The sequence below is a fragment of the Corapipo altera genome, unplaced genomic scaffold (assembly GCF_003945725.1).
Source record: "Corapipo altera isolate COAL_440 unplaced genomic scaffold, ASM394572v1 48b, whole genome shotgun sequence".
Taxonomy (NCBI): domain Eukaryota; kingdom Metazoa; phylum Chordata; class Aves; order Passeriformes; family Pipridae; genus Corapipo; species Corapipo altera.
In genome coordinates, this window is record NW_020884884.1 from 17445644 (window position 1) to 17467868 (window position 22225).

The 22225-nt window shown below is 40.2% G+C and overlaps 1 protein-coding gene across 1 annotated transcript; it reads left to right on the plus strand.

Moving 5' to 3' along the window:
- Positions 1-5848: 5848 nt before the first annotated feature.
- Positions 5849-20654, plus strand: QPCT (glutaminyl-peptide cyclotransferase). The gene is made up of 7 exons (XM_027641537.1): positions 5849-6155; positions 10015-10161; positions 12514-12795; positions 15245-15418; positions 16246-16345; positions 16801-16917; positions 18975-20654. Exons 1-7 carry the CDS (start codon positions 6045-6047, stop codon positions 19118-19120), a joined length of 1077 nt encoding a protein of 358 aa, XP_027497338.1. The 5' UTR covers positions 5849-6044; the 3' UTR covers positions 19121-20654.
- The last annotated feature ends 1571 nt before the right edge of the window (positions 20655-22225 follow it).

Sequence of the window (22225 nt, forward strand, 5' to 3'; positions counted from 1 at the left end):
CCGCAGCCCGTGTGTCCGGCCACCCCCGCCGCCCCCCGTTCACCTTGCCGGGCTGGGGGCGGCGCAGCCCCGCGGGGGTGTCCCCAGGGCCGCGGGCAGGCCCTCCATCGCTGCACAGGAAATACTTGACCTAGTGTGTCACAGCATCGCGCTGGTCTTTTCCGTGGCCGCGCTGACCTGGGAGCTGGGAAGGGCTTTCAGCGTCCCCGCCGCCTCCCGGTAGCTCCTACGGACGTGCGTGCGGCTCAGCAAGAACTCAGTTCTCCAGGCCCTTTCGGACGTAACTGTCACCGTCTGCTAGTACGTTTCAGTCCCCCCTTCCAATACTCTGATACACCCAAATCCTGTCTTCCTGCTCTGCGTTAATGATGCCACTCTTGCATCAGCACCAAATCTCTGCACGCAAGATACTTAGCAAACACAACGAGCAAAAGTACCAAATAAAACCAGACACAAGGCAAAACTGCATCTGTAACCTCCCTCCAGTCCAAAAGCTCCCTGTGAAGAGACAACCCGTAATCTTCCTTCTTGAATTTGGATTCAATTTCTGTGTACAAATCTTAAAATGATATCCACTGCCATAGGAAGTTGCTGAAGTTTAAATTATATACCATACAAAAAACACTTGGAAAAGGCAAACTGTCAACAGAAATTCAAAGGCTTCCAATGCTCAGCTCAGCGAGAAACAGATGGGAGAAGCAGATTAGTGCCTTGTCATTTGTAGCACTGTTTGTAACATACGGTCTCATTTCCTTCATCTTACACTCCTGAGGCCTGGCCTAAAACCCCCTGAAACTGAAGGGAGTCTTTCCGCTTACTTCACCCTGTTTTGCATCAGACCTTTACACAGTGCAGCTGATACGGAGCGTAACCAGGTCTGCGCTCTGATTGGAGCCAGTTCATTAGATAAATAATTAGCATGCAGCTTCTTGTCAAAATCTGGAAGTACTTTAAACTGAAACTGTAGCAGTTAATGGTTGATTCTGCTTTTTACTGGTTTTGAATGCCAAAAACCACCCTGGGACTTCTTAATGAAGGCTATTCCATGAATAGAGGATGTTCTTGCCAAAGCTCTGCACCAGATAACTGAGCAATCTTCGTTTCCTTTTTCCTCTGAAGTGGGACTCCCACACGCCACCACTGTAAACATAGAGCTTGCCTCCATAAACATGATTTTTGATGTTTAGCACAACACATACTCTAGTGTACTTAAAGTGCAGCAAGCTTCTCACATTCTGAGTAACAGCCCTAAAAATAGCTGTTTATGGACAATACCAGATGGATATTAGGAATTAGCACAGTCATTGGGCAACGATTATACTTCTTTGTAAAGAAGCTCAGCTTTCTACCATCCAATAGGGTTGGTGCCATTTAATTTGCTGCCCTAAGCCATAATATCTGCTTTTTCATAAATCAGAAGATGGATTAGTTAAAATCAATTTATTACAGAACACAAGAAAATATCAGCCAAAATAAACCAACCTGCTGTAAATATTTGTCCAATGTTACTTTCCACAAATATTCCTGAAGCATCCAAAACCTGTTCTGTTTGTAAAGATCTCTGTGTAAAACACATCCGAAAGCAGCTCTGCATTCAGCATCTATGTATATATAGAGCAGCACACACATCTGTCCACATGCACAGCTGACTTTGTGTGACTGTGTAGCAGCACCATGACATCCATCATTAGCCTTGTCTGCAGTAATTGACAGGGCGAGCATTCTGTTTTGTTATTTTTATGACTACCATAATTAGTGATTTCCTGTGGATTTCATCAATGTTTCTTTTTTTTTCTGAGTCCACATCATTCCCTCAGATGGTTAGCTTGTTTTCACAGCTCAGCTTTCCCTGCTGAAGCCAGCTGCCCTTTAGAAATCACTCTCTCTTGCATCTACAAGATAGCAGGAAACAAGGGCAACTTTTATTGTATTTATTTGCTTTTATAAACAAAAACTGTTTTTCATTCTGTATGGACAACGAGGTCTACATAGACAAACTGCATTTGGAAACTCTGTTTTATAACTCTAAAAATGCATTATGTTTTTCCAGTTAGAAAATAATACCACTAGCATTTGGATAATTGGTATCTGAAAATGGATACATAATATATTCGTTTCTATTCACCTATCTGATGTTTTATTTTCATGTCCTCTACCTAGGTTAAAAAAAAGCAATGTCTTGGAAGACTTGAGTGGTGCATTTGTGTGTGAAATTCCATAAGCACATGCTGCCATTATTTTTACACTGCTTTTGACACTGATACTGCATAGCAAATGCACCCATTCAGGATTTGCAAGATCTGCAATAAATGCTTGCAAAAAGAGAAAAGAGGAAGTAGTATCTCTGTGGACAAAATATAAAAATGCTTTTCTTTTTCTTTTTTTTTTTTTTCAGGTCATTGTCTCATTTCTTCCCCTTCCCCCAAAAGAGTAAGGAGTTCAGGTTTGGTTTGGATAAAATCCTGAAATGTGGATATGTCTCTGAATTACCTCATCATCTTGGTTTGAGCCCTTAGTTGAACTTTGTCCCAAAATCCAACTCCAACTAAACAGTGAAAAGTTTAGTATAGACTTAAAAAAGCATGGAATCAAAATTTACCTTGGTATAAACATATATTTTGAAAACAAAATACATACTTATATTATAAATTATATGTAATTGGCCTTTTGGAATTCACTCACCCCCATCAGTTTAAGGAATGATCTCACAGATCCTTGCATCTGCCAGATGAGTAGCTTCAGTCATAACATATATATATAATTCTACCATACCAACTGTGAAATAAAGTTATTTGCCTAAATAAATGTTTACATTTAACCCGCACATTTCACTTATTAAAACTTCATCTGTGAAAACATCAGCCCATAGAAACAGAATCTCTTAAACCTGAGTCACCAAGTGCAATGCTTCCACAGCCTGATAAAGGCTGTTCCAAACCCTCTAGAGATCAGTGGTGGAGGAGTTAACCAGGATGAACAGCAGCTCAAACCCACAGGTTGCATGTGAGCAGTGGGCACCTGCAGGCCCCTGTGCTTCTCTGTGAACATCAGCCCCACCACCCTTTCCCTCTGGGCTGTAAGAGCTGCCTATGGATTTCTGAGCCTGCAGTAGCTCACGCTGCCAAACACTGGAAATCTCAGCCTGCATATTCTAACTGCTGGATTACCACTGTTGGCAAATCAGCCATAGCCCAGGCACAAAATCACAGGATCGTAGAGTGGCTTGGGTTGGAAAGGACCTTAATGATCAACTAGTTCCAACCTCTCTGCCATGGGCAGGGACACCTCCCACTAGACCAGGCTGCTCAAAGCTCCATCCAACCTGGCCTCAAAATTACCTTGTATTAGGTGGATTCAAGACAAACAAACAAACAAACAAACCACCTAAACAAACCACACTCACTCTGCTCTCCTTGCCATGGGTCTGCCAGTTGAAAAAGCCGAGCATCACAACCGCATTTGCAATGGTGGAAGGTGCAAGAGTTCCCCTTCTGGAGAAAACTGCTGAGCATTAAATCCACGGCATTTGGCAGCACATTTCTCTGGAGTTAATAGCCAAGGTAATGACAGAGCACATGGTCTCAGCTTCCAAGAGGTGGTTTGGCCTGAAATGCTGATATGTTGGAGAGTCAGCAGAAGGAAAAGCTTTTGACAGCACTGCCTCTACCGTCTGTCCGTCGGGACTTCAGTAGATGGCACTGTCACACCAACTGGGGCACAGGAAGAGACAGTGTACACATTATTCTGTCACACATTGTGTATGCTTTTCTTCAAATAAACTCTCTTCTTTTTTTTCCCCCTCTAGATGACATCTGATTACCTTTATTTGATTTTCCGGGGTAATAAACCAACTATTTTAAATGTATAAAATAGAACAGATGACCACTTAGCAATCTGTTGACATCTTTTCAATAAGGTAGTATGGAATAGGACTAAACAACATTTTTCCCTTATAAATCCCTGGAAAAAACAAAATGTCCATCGACTTTGATTTTTTTAAACTTTGTGTATTATTTTTTAAAATAGTTACATAATTCTATTTTCAGCTGTGAATTGTTCCGATTTCTGTTACATTTTAATGGATTTTTTTTTCCCTCAGTCTTCTTTATACCATTAGGCAAAGAACTTTCTGAGGTAGTTATGGGGAGGAGGGAGGCAACATATCCACTCCAAATTTTGAAAGTAACACCTTTAAAAAATCCCATTCAATCTCTCTATGCGTCTGGCCCAGCACTTACACTTTTATATGTGTTTCCCATGTAGGTGATATTAACACTACCTAAATCTGACTTTACACTTGCCAAGTTTGTAATCTATCAAAGAACTGTAACCCTCGGTGCAACCACAATCCCTTCAGGAAAAACAGTGTTAGCTAAGTCCTGACTCAAGCTTATATTCTTGTCAGAATTCTCCTATTGCTATTGTATTTATTTTTTTTCTGCTAAATGAGAACTCTGGCAAATCAGCCAAAAGTTTTGCCCAGCATCTGGATTGTACGGTCAACCACAGGAAATCTCATGGAGGGGCAACAGATTTTTGTTCTTCATGTAGTCCTGTTGGGATCACTGTCATCTTGGTAGTTGGATTTAGACTAATTTCCTGTGACTTGATCTCTGCTGACATGCCAGAGCTTTTGCAAAAAATCTGTAAACTGTGCTGATTTTTCTTGGTAATCAAATGACTGCCTATTTCTCCCTATTAACCAGTGACTTGGCTTTGCATTTAGAACAATTTCCTAACAAAGCAATGAGTGGATTTTTGTGACTGAAAAAAAAAAAAGAAAAAGGCACCGATTTAAATTAACTCATCGTTTTCCCGTATATGAAAAATTTGGATACAGCCACATTCTGAGTATCAGCTAGAAGGGTGCTGAACCTGTAGTAAAGCTATCACCACCAGAGATGTTATCTGTATGCTGGGCAGCAGATCCTTCAGCTTTTCTAGGAAATCTGTGAAAACTGGGTCAACAATCTGCAAATCACAAATTGCCCTATTTCTCTAATATTACCCTTGTAGACACTGAATACTTGCAAAGCTGTAGTTTCCAGGATTTGACTTTCCAATATTTGGCTGGAGAGCAGTAATATGATTACTCCTGCTCCCTCCCTCTTTCCTTTCTTTCATCTTTTTTTTTTCTCTTGTTTTGGCATTGAGCCTGAGCTTTAAGAAACATGTGAAAACTGGAGACTTTAAAAGGAGTATCTTTGATGCAGAATAGTTAGATGTTTTCTGCGACATCGTAGAGCAAGAATGGTGATGTCAAATGACGTAAAGAAGGGATCACAGGCTCAGAAACTTGTATCTTTGGTTTAATAATTTTAATTGGTCTACTGCAAAATACCACCTCACCACAGATTTTGCTTCATTGGTAGTTGATAGTATAATTACAGGATTTAAAATGCCTGAAGAGTGGATTTTGATTCTAGCAAGTACTGTTGGTTTAGGCCTAAAAAGGATATTAAGAAGAGCTTATAAAATAATAAATTAAACCCCTTTGCAGTTCTGTAGGTCTTTGCCCTGTCAGACCCTTCACGAATATCCGTTCCGAGCTGGCCATCAGCCATGAGCGCTGATCCCGGCCCGTTCCCAGCAGGAGCCCGAGCAGCGCAGCAGAGCCCTCCCTCATTCCAGCGCCCGCAGCTCCCACCGGTGCCCGAACGCGATGAGATCACGCGGGGCCCCCGACCCCCAGCCCATCCCAGAGCCGCCCCTCGGAACACAAAACCAGCTTTCAGGGGAAAGCCGCAGGCTCCGGCTTTTCCCACAGTGGGAATCACGAGTCCCTGCGCGCCGCCCCTCACAGCGCGGCGGGAGGAGGGGAGCGGGCCCGTGGCAGTGCTGACGTGCAGCCGGGGACGGGGCTCATTTCGGAGGGCACACGGGCTGGGAGAGGCTGGCAGGCTGCGGCTCCATCAGCCACAGCCGCTCCTGCAGCAGCAGCCTCCTCCCTCCCTCCGTCCGTCCCTCCTCCGCCTCCACCTCCGCCGGCACAGCGCCGGCTCTACCCTTTCCACCCCCGGGACTCGGAGAGGCGGAGGGAAGGGATGGCAGGGGTCTCGGGGGGCGCTCCCTGGCTGCCCGGGGCGCTGTGCCTCGCCGCCTGCCTGCACCTGGCGCTCGGGAGGGACGCCGGAGCACAGTGGACCCTGGAGAAGGTGGGTCGCGTTTGCGTCTCCCGGGCGCTTCTTGCCTCGCTTGGTGGAGGTGGGGAGCGCCTTCCCGGCGGGCAGGGGTCAGCGGCTGGGCGGGGGTACAGCCTCATGCCTTCCTGCCCTAGGCGCCAACATGAATTCGGGTTGGGGGTCGCCCTTGGCGCGGGAGCCAAGGGGCCGGTCCCGCAGGTGAGGGTGGGTGACACGGCTTTCCTCGTACCCCGAGCTTGGTGACTGCAGAGAACAAGCCGCCTTCACACGTTTGACGTCTCGGTGAGACCGGGCAGCGAGAGCGATATGCTTTGTCAGAGGCAGTTCGTGACATTAAGGGAAACCCAAAGAGGACAAGACGGATCAAAATCTGAAATCATATTCCATATAACATTCTATTGTACTCCAGTTTTCATTGTGATCATGGTGAGTCAGAGGATAGTGTCTTAGTTTAAGAGTAGCTCCTCCAGCAGTGATGCACATGTATCTAGGAAAAACAAGTAGGAATGGTGCTGGGATCCACTACAAAATTGTTTTGAAAGGATATAATACTCTAATATGTTGCAGACCCATATTATATTGTTTCTAATTCATGGTATGTGAACCAGTGAAAAAAGCACTCTCAAGGTTTAATTAAACAGTAGTAAGCCTTAAACCACAGATTTCTTTGTGTAACAACTTAATGGTCCATTATGAAACACTAACATAGTTTCTTTGTGAAGAACTAAACCACATGAAACACAGGAGAGCATACAACCACAAATCACATTCGATTAAAAGTTTCAGGAATTTCCAAACAGAAAATATATGTCTAGGGCCCATCCCTAGGTGTTTGTAGAAGAGCTGAACTCAAAGTTCAGTCAGAAGCAACTGAACTCCACTAATCTAGTGCACCATTCTCTTCACCAATAGATCAGAGTCCAGGACAAACTAGCAAAATGAAGCTTCCCTCATACTTTTCCACTCACTTCCCCTTAGTCATTCCCTTTCTCCTTGATTTTATTCACTCCCCATTCAACTAAGTGTTGGGTTGTTTGTTTAGGAGATACTTTGTCATTCTATTCTGTTAATTATATCTAATTATATATACATGTATAGCTCATGTATTGACTACATATATGTAACATAATACATCTATATTATGCATAATACATGTATATGTACATATATATGTAAGAATATGTGAGGCTAATTCTTTAGTCATACTAGTCAACGAACACGAACGTAGCCCCAGTGCTCCTTTTCTCAGCCCCCTTGAGTCCCACCAATTCACTCTTTAGTTCATTCCACTCCCACTAGCCACTCTACTCCCCAGTGCTGTCAGTAGTACCACCTAACCGCAGAACCATTGCATCTGAACACTTCTGCCTGTGCACACACTAAGCAAGAACCACTTCCTCTTTCTCATCAACTTGTTGTCCCTTGACAACTTTAGTTCTTTATCCCTGAAGGAATGTGTGAGCCAGAAGTTCAAAATCCTACAGGTCAGCATGGGCTACTTGTAGAACTTGAAGTCTTGCAGTTTTATGCAGCTTAGTACAACAAGTTTAGTGACAACCCTGTCATAAATACATTGTTCTGCCTCCCTGTTGTGGCAACACTGTAAAGAATGAGTCACCTACAGATCTTAGTTTGCTTATTTCCTAACCACTCTTGCAATTACTTTCACTTCCCAAATTTGAAGGTATCTCCCTTATTAGAAATAGAATTTGATTCCTCCCTCCTGAAGTATTTTCATGCATTTGTACTTTAAAAATTTCTTTGCAAAGTGATTCAATTACCCCAATTACCAGGCATGCTCTACAGTTGGAAGCAAGATGATTCCTCATTCTAATTGAACCCTTCACTTGTTCAGCTGCAGACATATTTTCTGAACTTCCTTAAATTGTCCTCCTACACTCTTCTGAAGCACATAGCTTTAGCTTTTCTTTCTCCCCTTATACCCTGCTCCTCCTAAACAGAACAACTCCCTGACAACATCTACTCTTGTCTGTGCCTCTTCTACACTGGTCTAAATCCACTGTATTAAACTTCTAGTCTTTCAAGAGACAGTTTTACAACTTCCACAGTACAATTTCCAAACTTTTAAAAGTTCTTCTTTATATCAGACGAAATGCAATTTTTCTTTAACCCATGTCTAAATTTCCTAGCATTAAGAATATTAACTGCACATCCTAAAATTTGGTGTCCTTACAGTCTTAAAATTCAGCTTTAAGCACTGTATTAAAATTGGCACAGTAAGATTTGGTGTCTTTGCATCATCCCTCTGCTTAATTTCACTAAACTTAAATGGAATTAGAGGAAAGGTCTACATGTAGATAAACAACTAGGAAACAAGAGAAAGGCAGAATTAAATCTTTACAGTAAAGTCGAGAAAACACTTGTGCTTGTACCTGCTTTGCTCAGTACACACACAAATCAAGTAGAAAAGAAGTCAAACAGTGAGATAAACCCCATTTTTAACAATATTCATCATTCAGGGTAATAAAATAACAAGTCATTATACCTGACTGTCAAGGTCAGTATACTTTCTTGCCAGGTCATGAGTTTTAGTTGGTATTTCAGACACGTGTGAAATGATGCACATGAGTGAGTGGAAAAGGAGAGGGCATTATTATTTTTTGCTAACACATACAGTGATGGCATTAGACTACAGATATCTATGAAAATGTCAGTTTGACACAGCAACACCCCAAAAGCAAGTCAGCTGTTAAACAGTTTGAAGAAAGAAAAAGAGTAAGATAGAAAATACCATTATCCTACAGTTTATACTATGGTGTGCTCATGTTCCAGTTTCTCTCCCCTTACTCATTTCAAAAGGGATGAGGTAGACAGGGTACACTGAAGGATAGCAAGTGTGATCTATCATTTAAGGCAGTTCTGATTAAGGAACAATTAAACAGAGCAGGATTTTTCATTAGAAGAAAGACAGGAGTAGAGGGAAGACCCTATGATATAAATAAGGAATGGATATGATAGTGCCTGAAATAGGAATCTATAAAAACAGGAGTGGTTCAGGAAGTTCCCAAGGAGACAACTGCTAGAGGTCAGATAGGTTCAAACCAAGTGTCCAAAGGGGCATTTGAGATATCCTTGGGGATCCCATGTGGCATTCACCTACCACTCCAGAACAGCACAGGCTGTTGACATGCAAGACATGCACTTGGGAGCCCCATGAGGATGCCTCCAGCACTCCAGGTCACCCGAAATAGCCCTGAAGTTCTGTGCTCGGGCAACAGTAAGGCAGTCCTGTGGGAGGTAGCTAACATGCTAATGGCTGTCACAGGAGACAAGCTGTCAGTTCTGAGGTTAACCCATGTGTCACCAAGCTGAGTACAGCCCCAAATGTGCCATGCCTTGCTGTGTAGTCACACTCATGCCACTGCTGTGGGCAGAGGCCACAATGACACAGCTTCACTCTCTCTGAGAATGAGCTACCTTATGCATTTCTTTGCAGTACTGCACCTCATAACATAGACACAGCATAAAGCTAAACATTATTACCACTAGAAACAAAGCTTCAGGTGTTTGTCTCAATAGAAACTTCAGCTGAAGGTGGCATGGTTGCAGACACGACTGCATGTATGTAGAATTAAGATATTAGGAAACAGAGAACCCATTCATGGGTTGAGGTTTTACAGCTAGCTGGTACGTAGAACTTACTCACATATTTTTAATACTAGTATATTTTGCCTGGAAATAAAAGATACAGAGCAAATAATTTCAGAGTGATAACTTTTTAAAATTACTTTTTGTTGTGAGTAAATCAAACTAACACAATATATCATATTTACTGTAATTTTGAAGAAAACTATGATTAAAAAGGTCTAGTAATAGTTATAGTAGTCTTCCTTTTCTCTGCCTTCTACAGTATTCTCACCAACCAAGGATTTTAGGTTCTGATGCTATTCAAAAAGTTGTGGCAAACACAGATATTTCTGAAATGTGGCAGAACGATTTGCGCCCTATCCTGATAGAAAGATACCCAGGATCACCGGGAAATTATTTCGTACGACAGGTAAGACAACACTTCCTGAAAACCTCTAAGAACATCTATTATTTATATTCTGGTAATGCCTTTGGTGACCACTAAAGGGACAGTCACATTCCTTTCATTCAATAGGATGAACTCTATCATTGTTCAAGTCTAGACTGCATAGAGCCTACATGACACAGCTTGCACTTTAGCTGACATTATTTCCCAGGGCTGCATAGCATGATGAAAAATTTTACTTTTTTTTTTTCAAATTAAAAAGTTTGCCTCAGGTTTAGTATCCAAAGTACAACACAACCATTGCCCTTTCCCTCACATGAGCAAGTTTTTGGTCACTGGTTCAAATCCCCTGAGACCATGCATGAGGATAAAATACATACACACACGCTACCCCCCCCCCCCCCCTTTTTCCAGAGGGGTCCTGTGCTGTTACAGTCCTCTGAAGTGTTCCTTCAGATGGATGTATCAACAAAAAAAGGATCAGAGGGGCCCAAATGGGTAGGCAGATGAAATGGCCAGCACAACAAAGTGCAGCATTGGTCCACATACCGTGCTCACTCCACTGGCCCAAGCACAGCAGTGTGCTAATGCTGGGCTAACATGCCCAGATTGCAGCTGACCCCAAGCCAGTAAAGGCTCCAGCACACTGTCTTTGAGCCACAAGGAGTTGCCACACAATTGGGTTGCTGCCCAGTCAGCACCTCTGCTCTGTGCTCACAGCATGGGCATCTTCAGGACAGTGTGCCATGCTGGCTCTGGATTGCATTAACCAAGCAGGAGACAAACAATGGTACAGCTGAGTTTGCTAGAAGACATTCACAACATCTCACTAGCCCTCATCCACCTTTTACGCAGTGACTCAACAGCTCTAAGACAGCTCTAACTACCATAAATTTATTTGCCACTCTGCAATTGGTAGACTGCAAAAATGCAGACTTTTTATGTTTTGTGTGTGTGAGAGCGCACATATCTCTGTAGATTTAGTTTCGTGGTTTCTTTAGTGATACTCTGGAAGGCAGCCAAATCAAAAGGGGAAAAGGAAGAAAAACAAAAAAATAGCTGAGCCTAGGCTGGAAAACCACCAATCACGTTCAAAATAGAATCATCCTGCATGTATTAAATTAGACCCCCCATCAAAGGAAAAAAAGAAGAGTCTCCCATTGTCAAAGCACAATGGAGTTTGAAATGGATGACACTTCTTTGTTGAGACACAGAAAAAGCATCAGACTCCTTTAGGGGAAAAGGCTAGTGCCAACCATGGCTGCTGCACACTGGAAACTCCATCCAGGCTTATATATTCCCGTTAATCCATAACAGACATCCTTTGCTCTGCCTACTGATAGCTGATAGACCATACAATAACATAAAAGCTTTCAGTGGGTGACCACAAACAAAATGGAAGTTTGTTCTAGCACTAAAATACACGGCAATATTCCCACTGAGTTCACTAAGAGCAGAACAAGTCTTCAAAGTTTATTTTCCTCTTAGAGGCTTTTCCTAATGTTTACTTAAAGAAAGAGGAATCTGCCTTGAAGAAGCACTCTAGGGACCCATAAAAATAAGTTGCTCAACAGAGAAACAGAGATGTCCCTCTAATAAGAGTTAGCCAGAACTCTGCATGAAGTACAACTGGGGTTGTTAGAGGTATTCTCTTTAGTAGGAAGATAACTAAAATAAATTATTCTCTTCTACAGATTTACTGTCTTAATTCTTATCTTTATGTGAGCTACACTTAGAGGATTTGATTTTTAAAATGTTGTTCTAAAACGTTTAATTCTTTCTTTAATTTAAAGGAATCATCTCTTATAGCCTTTTAAACAACTTAGGTCACTTGAAAGGCAGATTGCTCATAGAAGCTAAAAAACCCCCACTACCTCACATCAACCAACCAAACCAAAGAGCATTTTTTTATTATTATGCTGTGGCATCTCTGTGTGGTAATTGTCAAAATAGCCACACCAAGGTCTCTGCAGCCAATTCTGAGTTTTAAGGGCACAAATGAGTTTAGATTTGAAGAGGTAAACATTAAATCTGCTCTAGTTACACATGAAAAAAACACTGGCCTGGAAACTTCAGAGATCAAGATCTTAATGTGTCATATTAATGGGCCATAATTCAAAACACCTTCAGGCTCTGAAGACAGGAGTCAAAAGGGAGAAATGAAAAGCAAATGAGCCAGTCAAAGGCTAAGTTAGCAAAGCCGTCACTTATTTTATATAGTGACATTACATTTTTTGCTATAAAATTTATCCTTTAAAAATATCATGAACTTACAGAAATAAGCTTAAGTGTCACTATTAATTAGGTAATGACAACTTGTCTGCAACATCTTTCTGAAGCAAGCAATATTGATCTGATTATTTTTTATAATTGCAGCATATCAAACACCGTCTTCAAAGATTAAAGGCTGGTTGGGAAATTGAAGAAGATACATTTCAGAGATACACACCATATGGATATCAAACGTTTTCAAATATTATCAGCACTCTTGACCCCTCTGCAAAACGCCATCTAGTACTTGCTTGCCACTATGACTCAAAATTCTTTGGACAACAATGGCAGGAGAGAGTGTTCGTAGGAGCAACTGATTCAGCCGTGCCCTGTGCTATGATATTGGAGTTGGCACGTGCCCTGGATAACAAGCTTCAGTTAATCAAGGTAGTGTACTTGTTTCTTTTGCATTTGCTTTTGCACCAGCAATAGGACTTAGGGCACTTCCACATTCTTTCCACAGCCTGCATGCCTGGTTCTCCAATTGTTGTGCCTGTGATAAAACTCCCATTGACTTCAAGAAGAACAGAGATCTGTATATATAATAAACATATACTATATAAAAATAACAAATTTTACATCAATAGTACATGCTTCATAGACTTGCTACTTTCAAGCTAAAATGCACAGAACCCTACTCAGAAGTTCCTATTGTATCCAATAACATCTAGGGCCACTGAGAAAGTTTTGTTGCATCCCAAATCTTGCATTTTTAAAATTTCTAAGTTGTATTCTGGTTTGGGACACAGATGAATTAATTGCTGTGCAGGAGAGTGACACTCATGTCCCTCCATCCCATAAGGATTTTAAGCTTTTCTTCCTGTATCACAATTTGAATAGTTTATTTATGAAACAAGTATAACGTTATCAGTCTGTTGTTACCTATGCTGTGAAAATCTGCTTCAAAGTGCTGCAATTGCTAGGCATAAAAATCTGTTGAGCCCACAAACTCTAAAAGCTTGTAGGATTACAAATCTGTAGGATTACAGATTCAGGAGTGCCATCTACTGGTTCAGTATTCACTATTTACAAAAAATAATTTTCATACACTTACAGATTTTTCACAGGAAAAGGTCTCTCAAATGTGAGGGACACTTTACAGAGTTTCAGGAATACACTCAGCTCAGGTATTACAATTACTTGTCAACAATACTTTCCAGAAACCGATTTGATGCCTTCTGACATGCAAATATGTAAGAATGAGAAGATCAGGAATATGCCAATATTTTTAATCACAAAACAAAACACTCCTGTAATGCATATGCTTTCATTTGGAAGCTTCATTTAGAATAAATTTGCCTGATGCTTATTTATAGAACGACTTGCACACTGACTTTCAAGACTGGCATTTTTCACTAGTAATACATCATGTTACAATGAAAATTGTTTTATGTATTTCATGTAAGATGACAGCATTTGACAAAAGGGCAGTTAATTACTTTGCATAGGCTACCATTTGTATAGTCTGTTAAAAATATACTTTAGGATCCATCTGCTTAATACATTAGCTATGACCTTTTTGCTCTACTCATGGTTGCACAACAGACTTTGTTATGTTTTCATCTACATCTATTTATACTTTGATTTGAAGCTGTGATTTTTAGCTTGATGTTTCTCCAGTTATATACAGTAAGTTTAAAATTAATAGGCAAAGACATCTCTCTATGTTATTAAAATGCATTAAACAGCAATAATAACACAAATACTACTTTCTAAAACTCAAATGGCATCGATAAAGTTTCCTCCAGAATGTAATGCAAAATGACTGCTGTTGAAGGACCTCTGTCCTGTGCAAAGGACAAAGGGCAGCAAAACCCTGCCAGTAATCAATATATCACTGTAAGCATAATCAATATAATCTTGCCTGTGGGAGCGACATTTTAGAGAAGTTTTCCACTACTGTTTATATTGGATCAGCTCCAGCCAGTTGGGAGTTGTAGCCCATACAGGACATGACTGCTGCCAGTGACTCCACCTTTTTAACCACATCGTGCAATTTCACTTGAAGTAGTGTTAATTCAGAGGGGTTAAAATATTTATAGCAACTGTGAAGACTACAGTTCCCAAAACTGTTCATTTAGTGAGCTGGGTTTAGCCATGTTGTAGATTAGTAGGAAATGCTTACAGTTCAAACAAGGCTTCATATAGTAGACAGAGAGAGAAGGAGACACAGGAAAGAAATTTCACAGAGATGTCTCTTTTGTGACCTTAAATACATTTATCATATATATCCTCAGTTTTTAGTGCTGTGATATTTTTGGTTGTTGAAAGGGAAGGGCATATCTACTCCACTCTCTCTGCTTTGGTTTTAGGGTAAAGTTGCCTCAGTGATTGCAAGTTCCCCTGAAAAAAAAGAAATAGTCATTCTTTTCATGAATGAAAAATGGCTCTTTGTCCCTCAAAGAACCACCAACTCCACAAATACATAATTCCCCTCCACTGATGCACAGCTGTAGCAATTATATTAATCCTTGTGGCACAATCAAGTAATAACATCAGCACTCCATCCGGTGTTGTTACTGACATGTCTCCTCCTTATTTGAGATACTGTTTCTGCGACCTAGTTTTGCAGACCTGTCTCAACACTCGGCTCATGTCTGCTAAAGTCAGAAATGAAACTTTTAACCAGAACCAAAATGATACAAGACTGCAGAATGTGTCACCATGCTACATAAATCGCTACCATTACTGCACCATAATGTGTTTAACAGCCAAAGGAAGGTTTGCATCAGGGACCTTGAAAATACACCCTTACTGATGTTGCTTATATGGCTACAGCATTTGTCCTTTATTTAATGTTCTGGCCAATTATTTTACTTCTAACTTCCTTCAACAGACCAGCTCAACTTCAAGACCAGACCTTTCACTTCAGCTCATTTTTTTTGATGGTGAAGAAGCCTTTGTCCGGTGGTCCCCTTCTGATTCCCTCTATGGATCTAAACACTTAGCTCAAAAAATGGTATCTACTCCACATCCACCTGGTTCAACCACAAACCAGCTGCAGGGCATAGTAAGTGGCTTTCACCTCCTTAATGAATAATAGTAAATTGCATTTTTTTAAATATTTAATTTGTAGGTAATTGGCCAAATTCCCAAGAAACCACGAACCCACCAAAAAGGAAGAAGCAGGCTTATAAGATATGATAAAATACAGAGTTGGCAAGAGCTTTTCAGATGAATCTGCTTAGACCTGCCCATGAAAGTATAAGGAGCAGTCATAGAAAAATCAAAATACACAAATGTATTAGAATGCAAACTAGGATACCCACCTTCTTCAGGAAAGATTATTCAAAGTGATAAGGAAAGAGCACATAGTATTGGCCTATGAACACATCTCCCCTAGCTCAGTACTAAGTTACAGCAATCTCTGTTTCCCTTTGATTCCTTACTAATGTTCTGGTTGTCTGTTCCCTTCTACATTCCCTACTCACTGCTGAGGCACTTCTGTCACTGCTTCTTGTGACTCATAAAATGGCTTTCCCTTGACAGACTTTGTTGTTCTCAGGGGAAGAAGCAATTTCCTCTTCTTTCTCCCCACCTACCATAGTTTTTCTTTTAAAGGGATATAACACACAAACTGCAAACAAAGCAAGGCAGCCTGCTTCAGCTGGAGGAACAGGGAAATAGCCTACTTTTTCCCTCCTTAGAAAGACAGCAAAATGTGCCAGTTTGGAATAATGTTCTGCTAATAAATTCTCAGGCACCATGGTAGAAAAGCCAGACGTTTGGCCAGAGCTAGCAAAGACCTGGTCATGAGCTATACAGGAACCAAGAAGCTCATTGCTGTTGGTGGTGTTGTAGTAAAGATTTCTATATTAAAGATTCTTTCTTCTGTAGGACCTGCTTGTACTACTGGATTTAATTGGTGCACCAAACCCAGTCTTTCCCAATTATTTTCCAAACACTACTCGATGGTTTCAGAGGCTTCAAGCAATTGGTAAGCAGAGGGATATGGGCTTTGGATGAATTTCAAAATGTAGTGTGTAGTTTCAAAGTGTATTAAGTCCTGGAAGTCAGATTTTTAGATAAATTTTATGCTTTACAGTAATAATATTTACAAATGTAAACATTAAATTTCATTTATCTTAAACGTATATGAAGACTTTGATATTCAATTAACAACTGAGGAAAACTCGCAGACACTTGGAAGCCACAAAACAAAGTCCATTACTGATTGTCACTCTGACTCTTGGGAACTGCTTCACTTCTGTGTTTTAGTATTCACTTCTGTAAAATGATGGTAATAGCACCAGTCTTGAGGTCTTCTAAGTACTAAACAAATGCAAAAGACAGTCACGAACTCCTATTTCTTCTTTGATGGAAAAAGCTTCACTGTGAGAGGAAAAATAATTCAAATGTGCTAACATGCCTCACTGTCCTTATGCATTACAGAGCAAAAGCTACACAACATGAATCTGTTGAAGAATCACCTTGTTGAAGGACAGTATTTCCACAGTACTTTACATCGAGGCTTGGTTGAAGATGACCACATTCCATTTTTATTAAGAGGTACCGGAAGTTCTTGTATTTTAAAGTATATGTTCAGTAAGAAACACATCAATGAGCCAAGTGTATATGATCCTGTTTTTCAAGCTTATTTGCCCCAACTTGAGGCTTCTGAATCCAACTTTACAACTTTGAAAAACATACCCAAAAAAAAGCAGCAATAAAACACACCCATCGTAACTTTGCAGGAACACAGCTTCAATGGTATGGAGAGAATGGAAATTTCTGTCAGTAATAGTGTCCTACAAAGATAAGTGACCCTGATCCAGCAGGATATCACTACATACCACACTAGTCAGCTAGTTACTATTCTAGGAGCAGTGAAACACTTAAGGTTATGTCTCTAAAAACTACAAAAATTTTTAAAGATCTGTTGTCAAAGTTACAATAACGTCACTAAATTGTTTAAAGACAGTGTTTAAAGTTAAAGACTCAAGACTCCTGCAAAACTTCACATTTTCAAATTAGATATCCTCATTCCCTAAAAAGAATGGAGATTTCATAGCTGTCACCTTGAGGATGGGAAAAGTGCAGACAGTAGTCCACAAAAATACCAAAGGACACACTATGCCTGACATCCCTTCTGGAATTAGGCAGATACCTGAAACTGTAATCCCCAATCTAAGTATCTTCTTCTGGCAGACACCTAGGTCACAGCCTCTGGCTCTGTGTTCATTCTTTTCCTTTGGGATTTGATCAAAGAAAGGGAAAGCAGTTGTCATACTGCTTCTCACTTGTCAAGCTACAGGTCAATAATTAAAGCGCTTGTCCAAGTTTGAAATGTGTATTTCATGTCCTTCTTAGTTTAAGCACTCAGCAAAGCATCTTCAAAAAGAAGGTGGGGCAAATAAGGGTAGTAGATTAGTGAAACTCTTCTGATTGAAGCTTTCTACTGTACAGCAAGGACTGCAAGAGTCATATTGCTAGAGAAGGGCTGACCAGAAAGGAATGCAACACAAGTTCAGTGAAGAGGGTGTCTCCCCAGGAAAGGAGGGAGGTATCTTCATATTCAGGCCCTAATTTTACCATTGCTTATGCTCTGTTAACTACTGAATAACATAAAATCTGCACACAGTTCTGGAAGCAGGCACAAGGGCAGGCACACCTCTCCACTTCTAAGTGAGTGCTCTCTTCACTGAGTTGTGCTTAATGTCTGCTGCTCAGTGGCTCTCCAACTCCACAGATCTTTCATTTTTCACATCAAGACAGGGTCCAGGTCCAACAAATCCAACACAGCCATCGTATGTGTGTCCAGAGATATAAAAAAATCCTACATAGGAGAAGCTGATAGGGGAAAACAATGACTACACCTTATCTTTAATAACACAACACCCAGTGAGGAAAATGGATTCCTTAAGGGTACACAGTTGAAAAATGAGGGGAAAAGCAGTAAAATAGGAAAAAGGCTGGAGAAAAAAAGTGTTCCTCCCCCAAAAGTGATCAGGAAGCAGAAGTCTGATTTAATTCCTCTTTTCTCTATAAGCTGCACTGTGTACAGTTGGCTTGATGCATATATATATATGTATTATATATATATATATAATGTATACAGTGGTATAATCCTTTCAAGTGGAAGTTCCTTATCTGAAGATAACAGTGGTTCTATTTTACAGAGCAAAAATAAGAGACCCTACTTTACTAATTATGGAGAGAACTAAAAAAAATGCTTCTAAAATGCTCAATCATTTGTCATGGTAATCAGTTTTCAGTTTGAGGAGCTGCAATCGTTTCTCTGCCCTTCTGTGGCTCCTAAACATCCTACAATGAAAAGAATCTCAAACAAAAACCCCACCAAGTAACTACAGGTGCCTTAAAAATAAAAGGAGGCAAAAGTACTCAAAGGAAAGGAAGGTGACAGTTTTAGGGAACACACAATTTAATGATAGGATGCAGTCACAAGCTTCAAAATAAGAGAAGGTAAAAGGAAGCTGCAGTGACACACCCTGTAAAGCAAGTTTATTAAGTAGTTACCTGACTCTACTGCTAAATGGCGACATATCAGTTGGCTTAACAGAACTTCTCCAATATTTCTTCTCCAAATTTCACTTTTCTTTTTATAGGAGTTCCAGTCCTACATCTGATTCCATCCCCTTTTCCTGCAGTATGGCATACCATGGAGGACACAGAAGAAAACCTTGATAAAACCACTATCGACAATCTCAACAAAATCCTACAAGTGTTTGTACTGGAATATCTCAACCTGTGATAGACAAAACATCAACAAATTGTACTCCATTTTAAATACTGTTTGCCCACCTTCACATTTGCTATTTAATTGAACTGGAGAGCAGTAAAGCAAAGCAAAATAAGACAGCTCTTGCTAGACTGATTATTGATTCAGCTGTTCCTGGCCCAATGTTCCATGTAGCCAAATAAGAGAGCATTAAATAAGAACTAGTTCAGCCTGGAAAGAATTTGATCTTTCCATGTCTTACCTCTGAATAAAAAATAACCCAGAATTTTTCCAGATTGTTATCACTGGTTTTTGTCACATATTATGATCCCAGGAAGGGATGCCTGCCAACTTAAGTGTTGGATACAGTTTTTACAAGGCGTGACCAACTTTTGCGATGTTCAGCAATGGAAATGTATGCCACGTTATCAAAAGATGCACTAAAAGATCACACTAAAACAGACTTCTATTTTGGGTTGAACTAAATCACCTCATCCTGAGATGGGATGTGATTTTTAAGTCTCTCTGCTCCCTCTCCTCCTTCCCCTACAAAGAGGGCTACAAGGGCTCTGCAGACAGCAGGCCACCAGGAAACAGAGCAATACCCAAATTGTTTGTTGGATACTTTTTGAGGGAGAATGGTGGTGAGGAGTGATGGTAACAGGAAGGTATAGAGGGGGTTCCATTGTGCTTTGACTGCAACATAGGAGATATAAAGAGATCAGGTGGTGTGTGGGAACAATGCCCCAGCACACACCATTCAATCACATGAGAATCATTCATAGTTTGACCCAAAAAAACCCCAAAACCCCACCCACCTGCCATTTTTAATACAAACCACAACAGAAATAATCATACTAGGCAAATGATCACTTTAGAAACAATCATTTTAAAGGCAAAGTGCTATCAAAAATAAAATTACTTAGAAGCAAAACAGTAGTTTAGGCACCAAAAAGATACCAATTTAGCAACCCTGTGTTTTTACGTTCCTTAGTGGAATTATTCAATAAATTTAGTGTAACACTAGCAAAAAGAAAGCCTGTAATGAAATCAATGGAAGCCAGAAGAACAGTATTCAGAAGCTACTCACAGAATTATGGTTTCCACTGGTGAGAGAAAGATAAGAGCATTTGAAGAAAAAAATAAAAATATCAAGCTGGTGGAAGATGAACTGAGAGAAAACAAGTCAGTATTTTACTCCTCTGAACTTCTTCCCTTAGGAAGTTCTATCCTGAGCAAAGAGACTTAAAAAGGAGATAAGCCATGGGGACTTATGTCAGGATGTCAGATTTGGCCTGTATTTTACCATTTTCCTAAAGCAAACATTTCTAAGCCTAAGACAATATTTACATCCATATTTTAAAGCTGTAACAGAAATATACATTTACAGCAACGAAAATTTGTAAAATTTTAGTATTAGGGACAGCCTGAAAATTAAATTCCATCTGATTTTGGTTGCTCAAGACGAAACAAACGCATTTTATATTTTCCCATCGCTTTAACATTTGTGAGAAATCTTTGTTTTGCATGCAAGTTCTGAAACAGAATACAATGAAAATTCTAAAAAGCTGGACAGATGTTTTATTTTCAGGTATTACTGTACATCTGTGTAAATATATCAGAGCTATATGAACTCCTTGCAATCATATTCTCCTCTACTGCAGCCCATGAGAAAATAGTTTAAAAAACAAAATTAAATCTTCTAAAGTTTGAATACTCTGAGCAGTATAAGGCACCCTCTTCACCCTCCTACATGGAGAAAAAACGTAAGAGAATGGCTACATACAGCAATATTAAACATGAGTTTGTGTGGCTGATTTATTCTGGTGAACTTTTGTGGTACTTTATACTTTACAGGGCCTCTGAAAAATGCAGTACACATTTGCAGTGCACTGCTGCTCTGCTTCTTCAAAAATTTCAAAGTTACCTTAAAATAGGCTTCATTATGAAATGCTGGATCAGAGGGTTGTTATAACTGGGAAAAGCTATTTTTTTAAAAAATCTCTATTAAGACTGAGTTGAAACCATAACTTAACCTTGTAGTACGCCAAATTTACTCAGTTCAAAGAAATGAGACATGGTTTGGTGAACTATGAATCAATGTTTCTCAAAATGTGAAGAAAACATGAAAAAGCTTCCTTTTCCCCCCCACCCTCCACCTTGGGTTTTGGAGTTGGTTCTTTTTGGTACAGGAAAAGAGGGTCATCTCCTAACTGGATGTTTAAAGAGGGGAGGGTCATCATCTTAATAATTTATATGTTCTGTCATTCATTTAAAAAATAATTGTTGGAAGGAAAATTTATATCAACCCAGTAACCATGTGAATCCAAGAATCTAAACTCGCAAAAGCACAAGAACCTGAAGTAGTCAGTAAAGCAAAGACATGATGCAAGGTGGGTTCTCATGGTTACTAAGGCAGGGAAGAACAAGCAGGTAGGAGAAAGTCAAAGCCACTTGATAAAATGGCCAGAAAACAAAAAATACAAGTGAAAAGACCAGTATCTCTTCTACTCTCAGTTTCAACACTGAATATGACCAAGTACCCAGATCCATAGGGTCTGGACAAGCACAGGACAGATAATCAATTCAGAATTCAGACAGAGGCTTTATATTGAAGAACCTATCCCCACATAGTTTCTGTCTCTGTTGGATGGTGGCAGCAGGGGACAGAAATCAAAAGAGCAACTTCAACTAATCTAATGAGCAGAACTGCTGCACAGGTTCTCTCCTTGAATAGGATTTGTCACATCTCAGTCAAGGGGAAGGGAATAAAAATCATCAGTCTACCATCCACAAGATGCTGTCACTGGCTTTGTCCTCCCAAAGGTATATGTGGTTATTACCTGGGTAAAGGGAATGCAGAACCGAATGAACTCAGGAGTCAAAACTCAACATGTAAAGCTGCAAAAAACCCCATATTATGTTAGTTATTTATGTTGTAATAGGTGCTCTGGCTCCTTTTGAATCAGGACAGCACAGCTGCTCACAAGAATCTTAAGTCTGAATAACAGTACATGCCCCTCAAACTCTCTAATTGATGCATTTACCTAAAAGTGAAATTTTCCTGTTCAATCAAGTTGAAAAAACTTAAGAGAATAAGGATGCCAAATTCTCTGACAGATAGAAATGACAGCAAGT

Excerpts from the sequence above, each read along its gene's own strand:
- QPCT (XM_027641537.1), top strand. The coding sequence starts at position 6,045 with ATGGCAGGGGTCTCGGGGGGCGCTCCCTGGCTGCCCGGGGCGCTGTGC. Across the intron at positions 12,796-15,244 it reads ACAAGCTTCAGTTAATCAAG|ACCAGCTCAACTTCAAGACC; the intron begins GTAGTGTACTTG and ends TTCCTTCAACAG. Across the intron at positions 16,918-18,974 it reads CATTCCATTTTTATTAAGAG|GAGTTCCAGTCCTACATCTG; the intron begins GTACCGGAAGTT and ends TTCTTTTTATAG.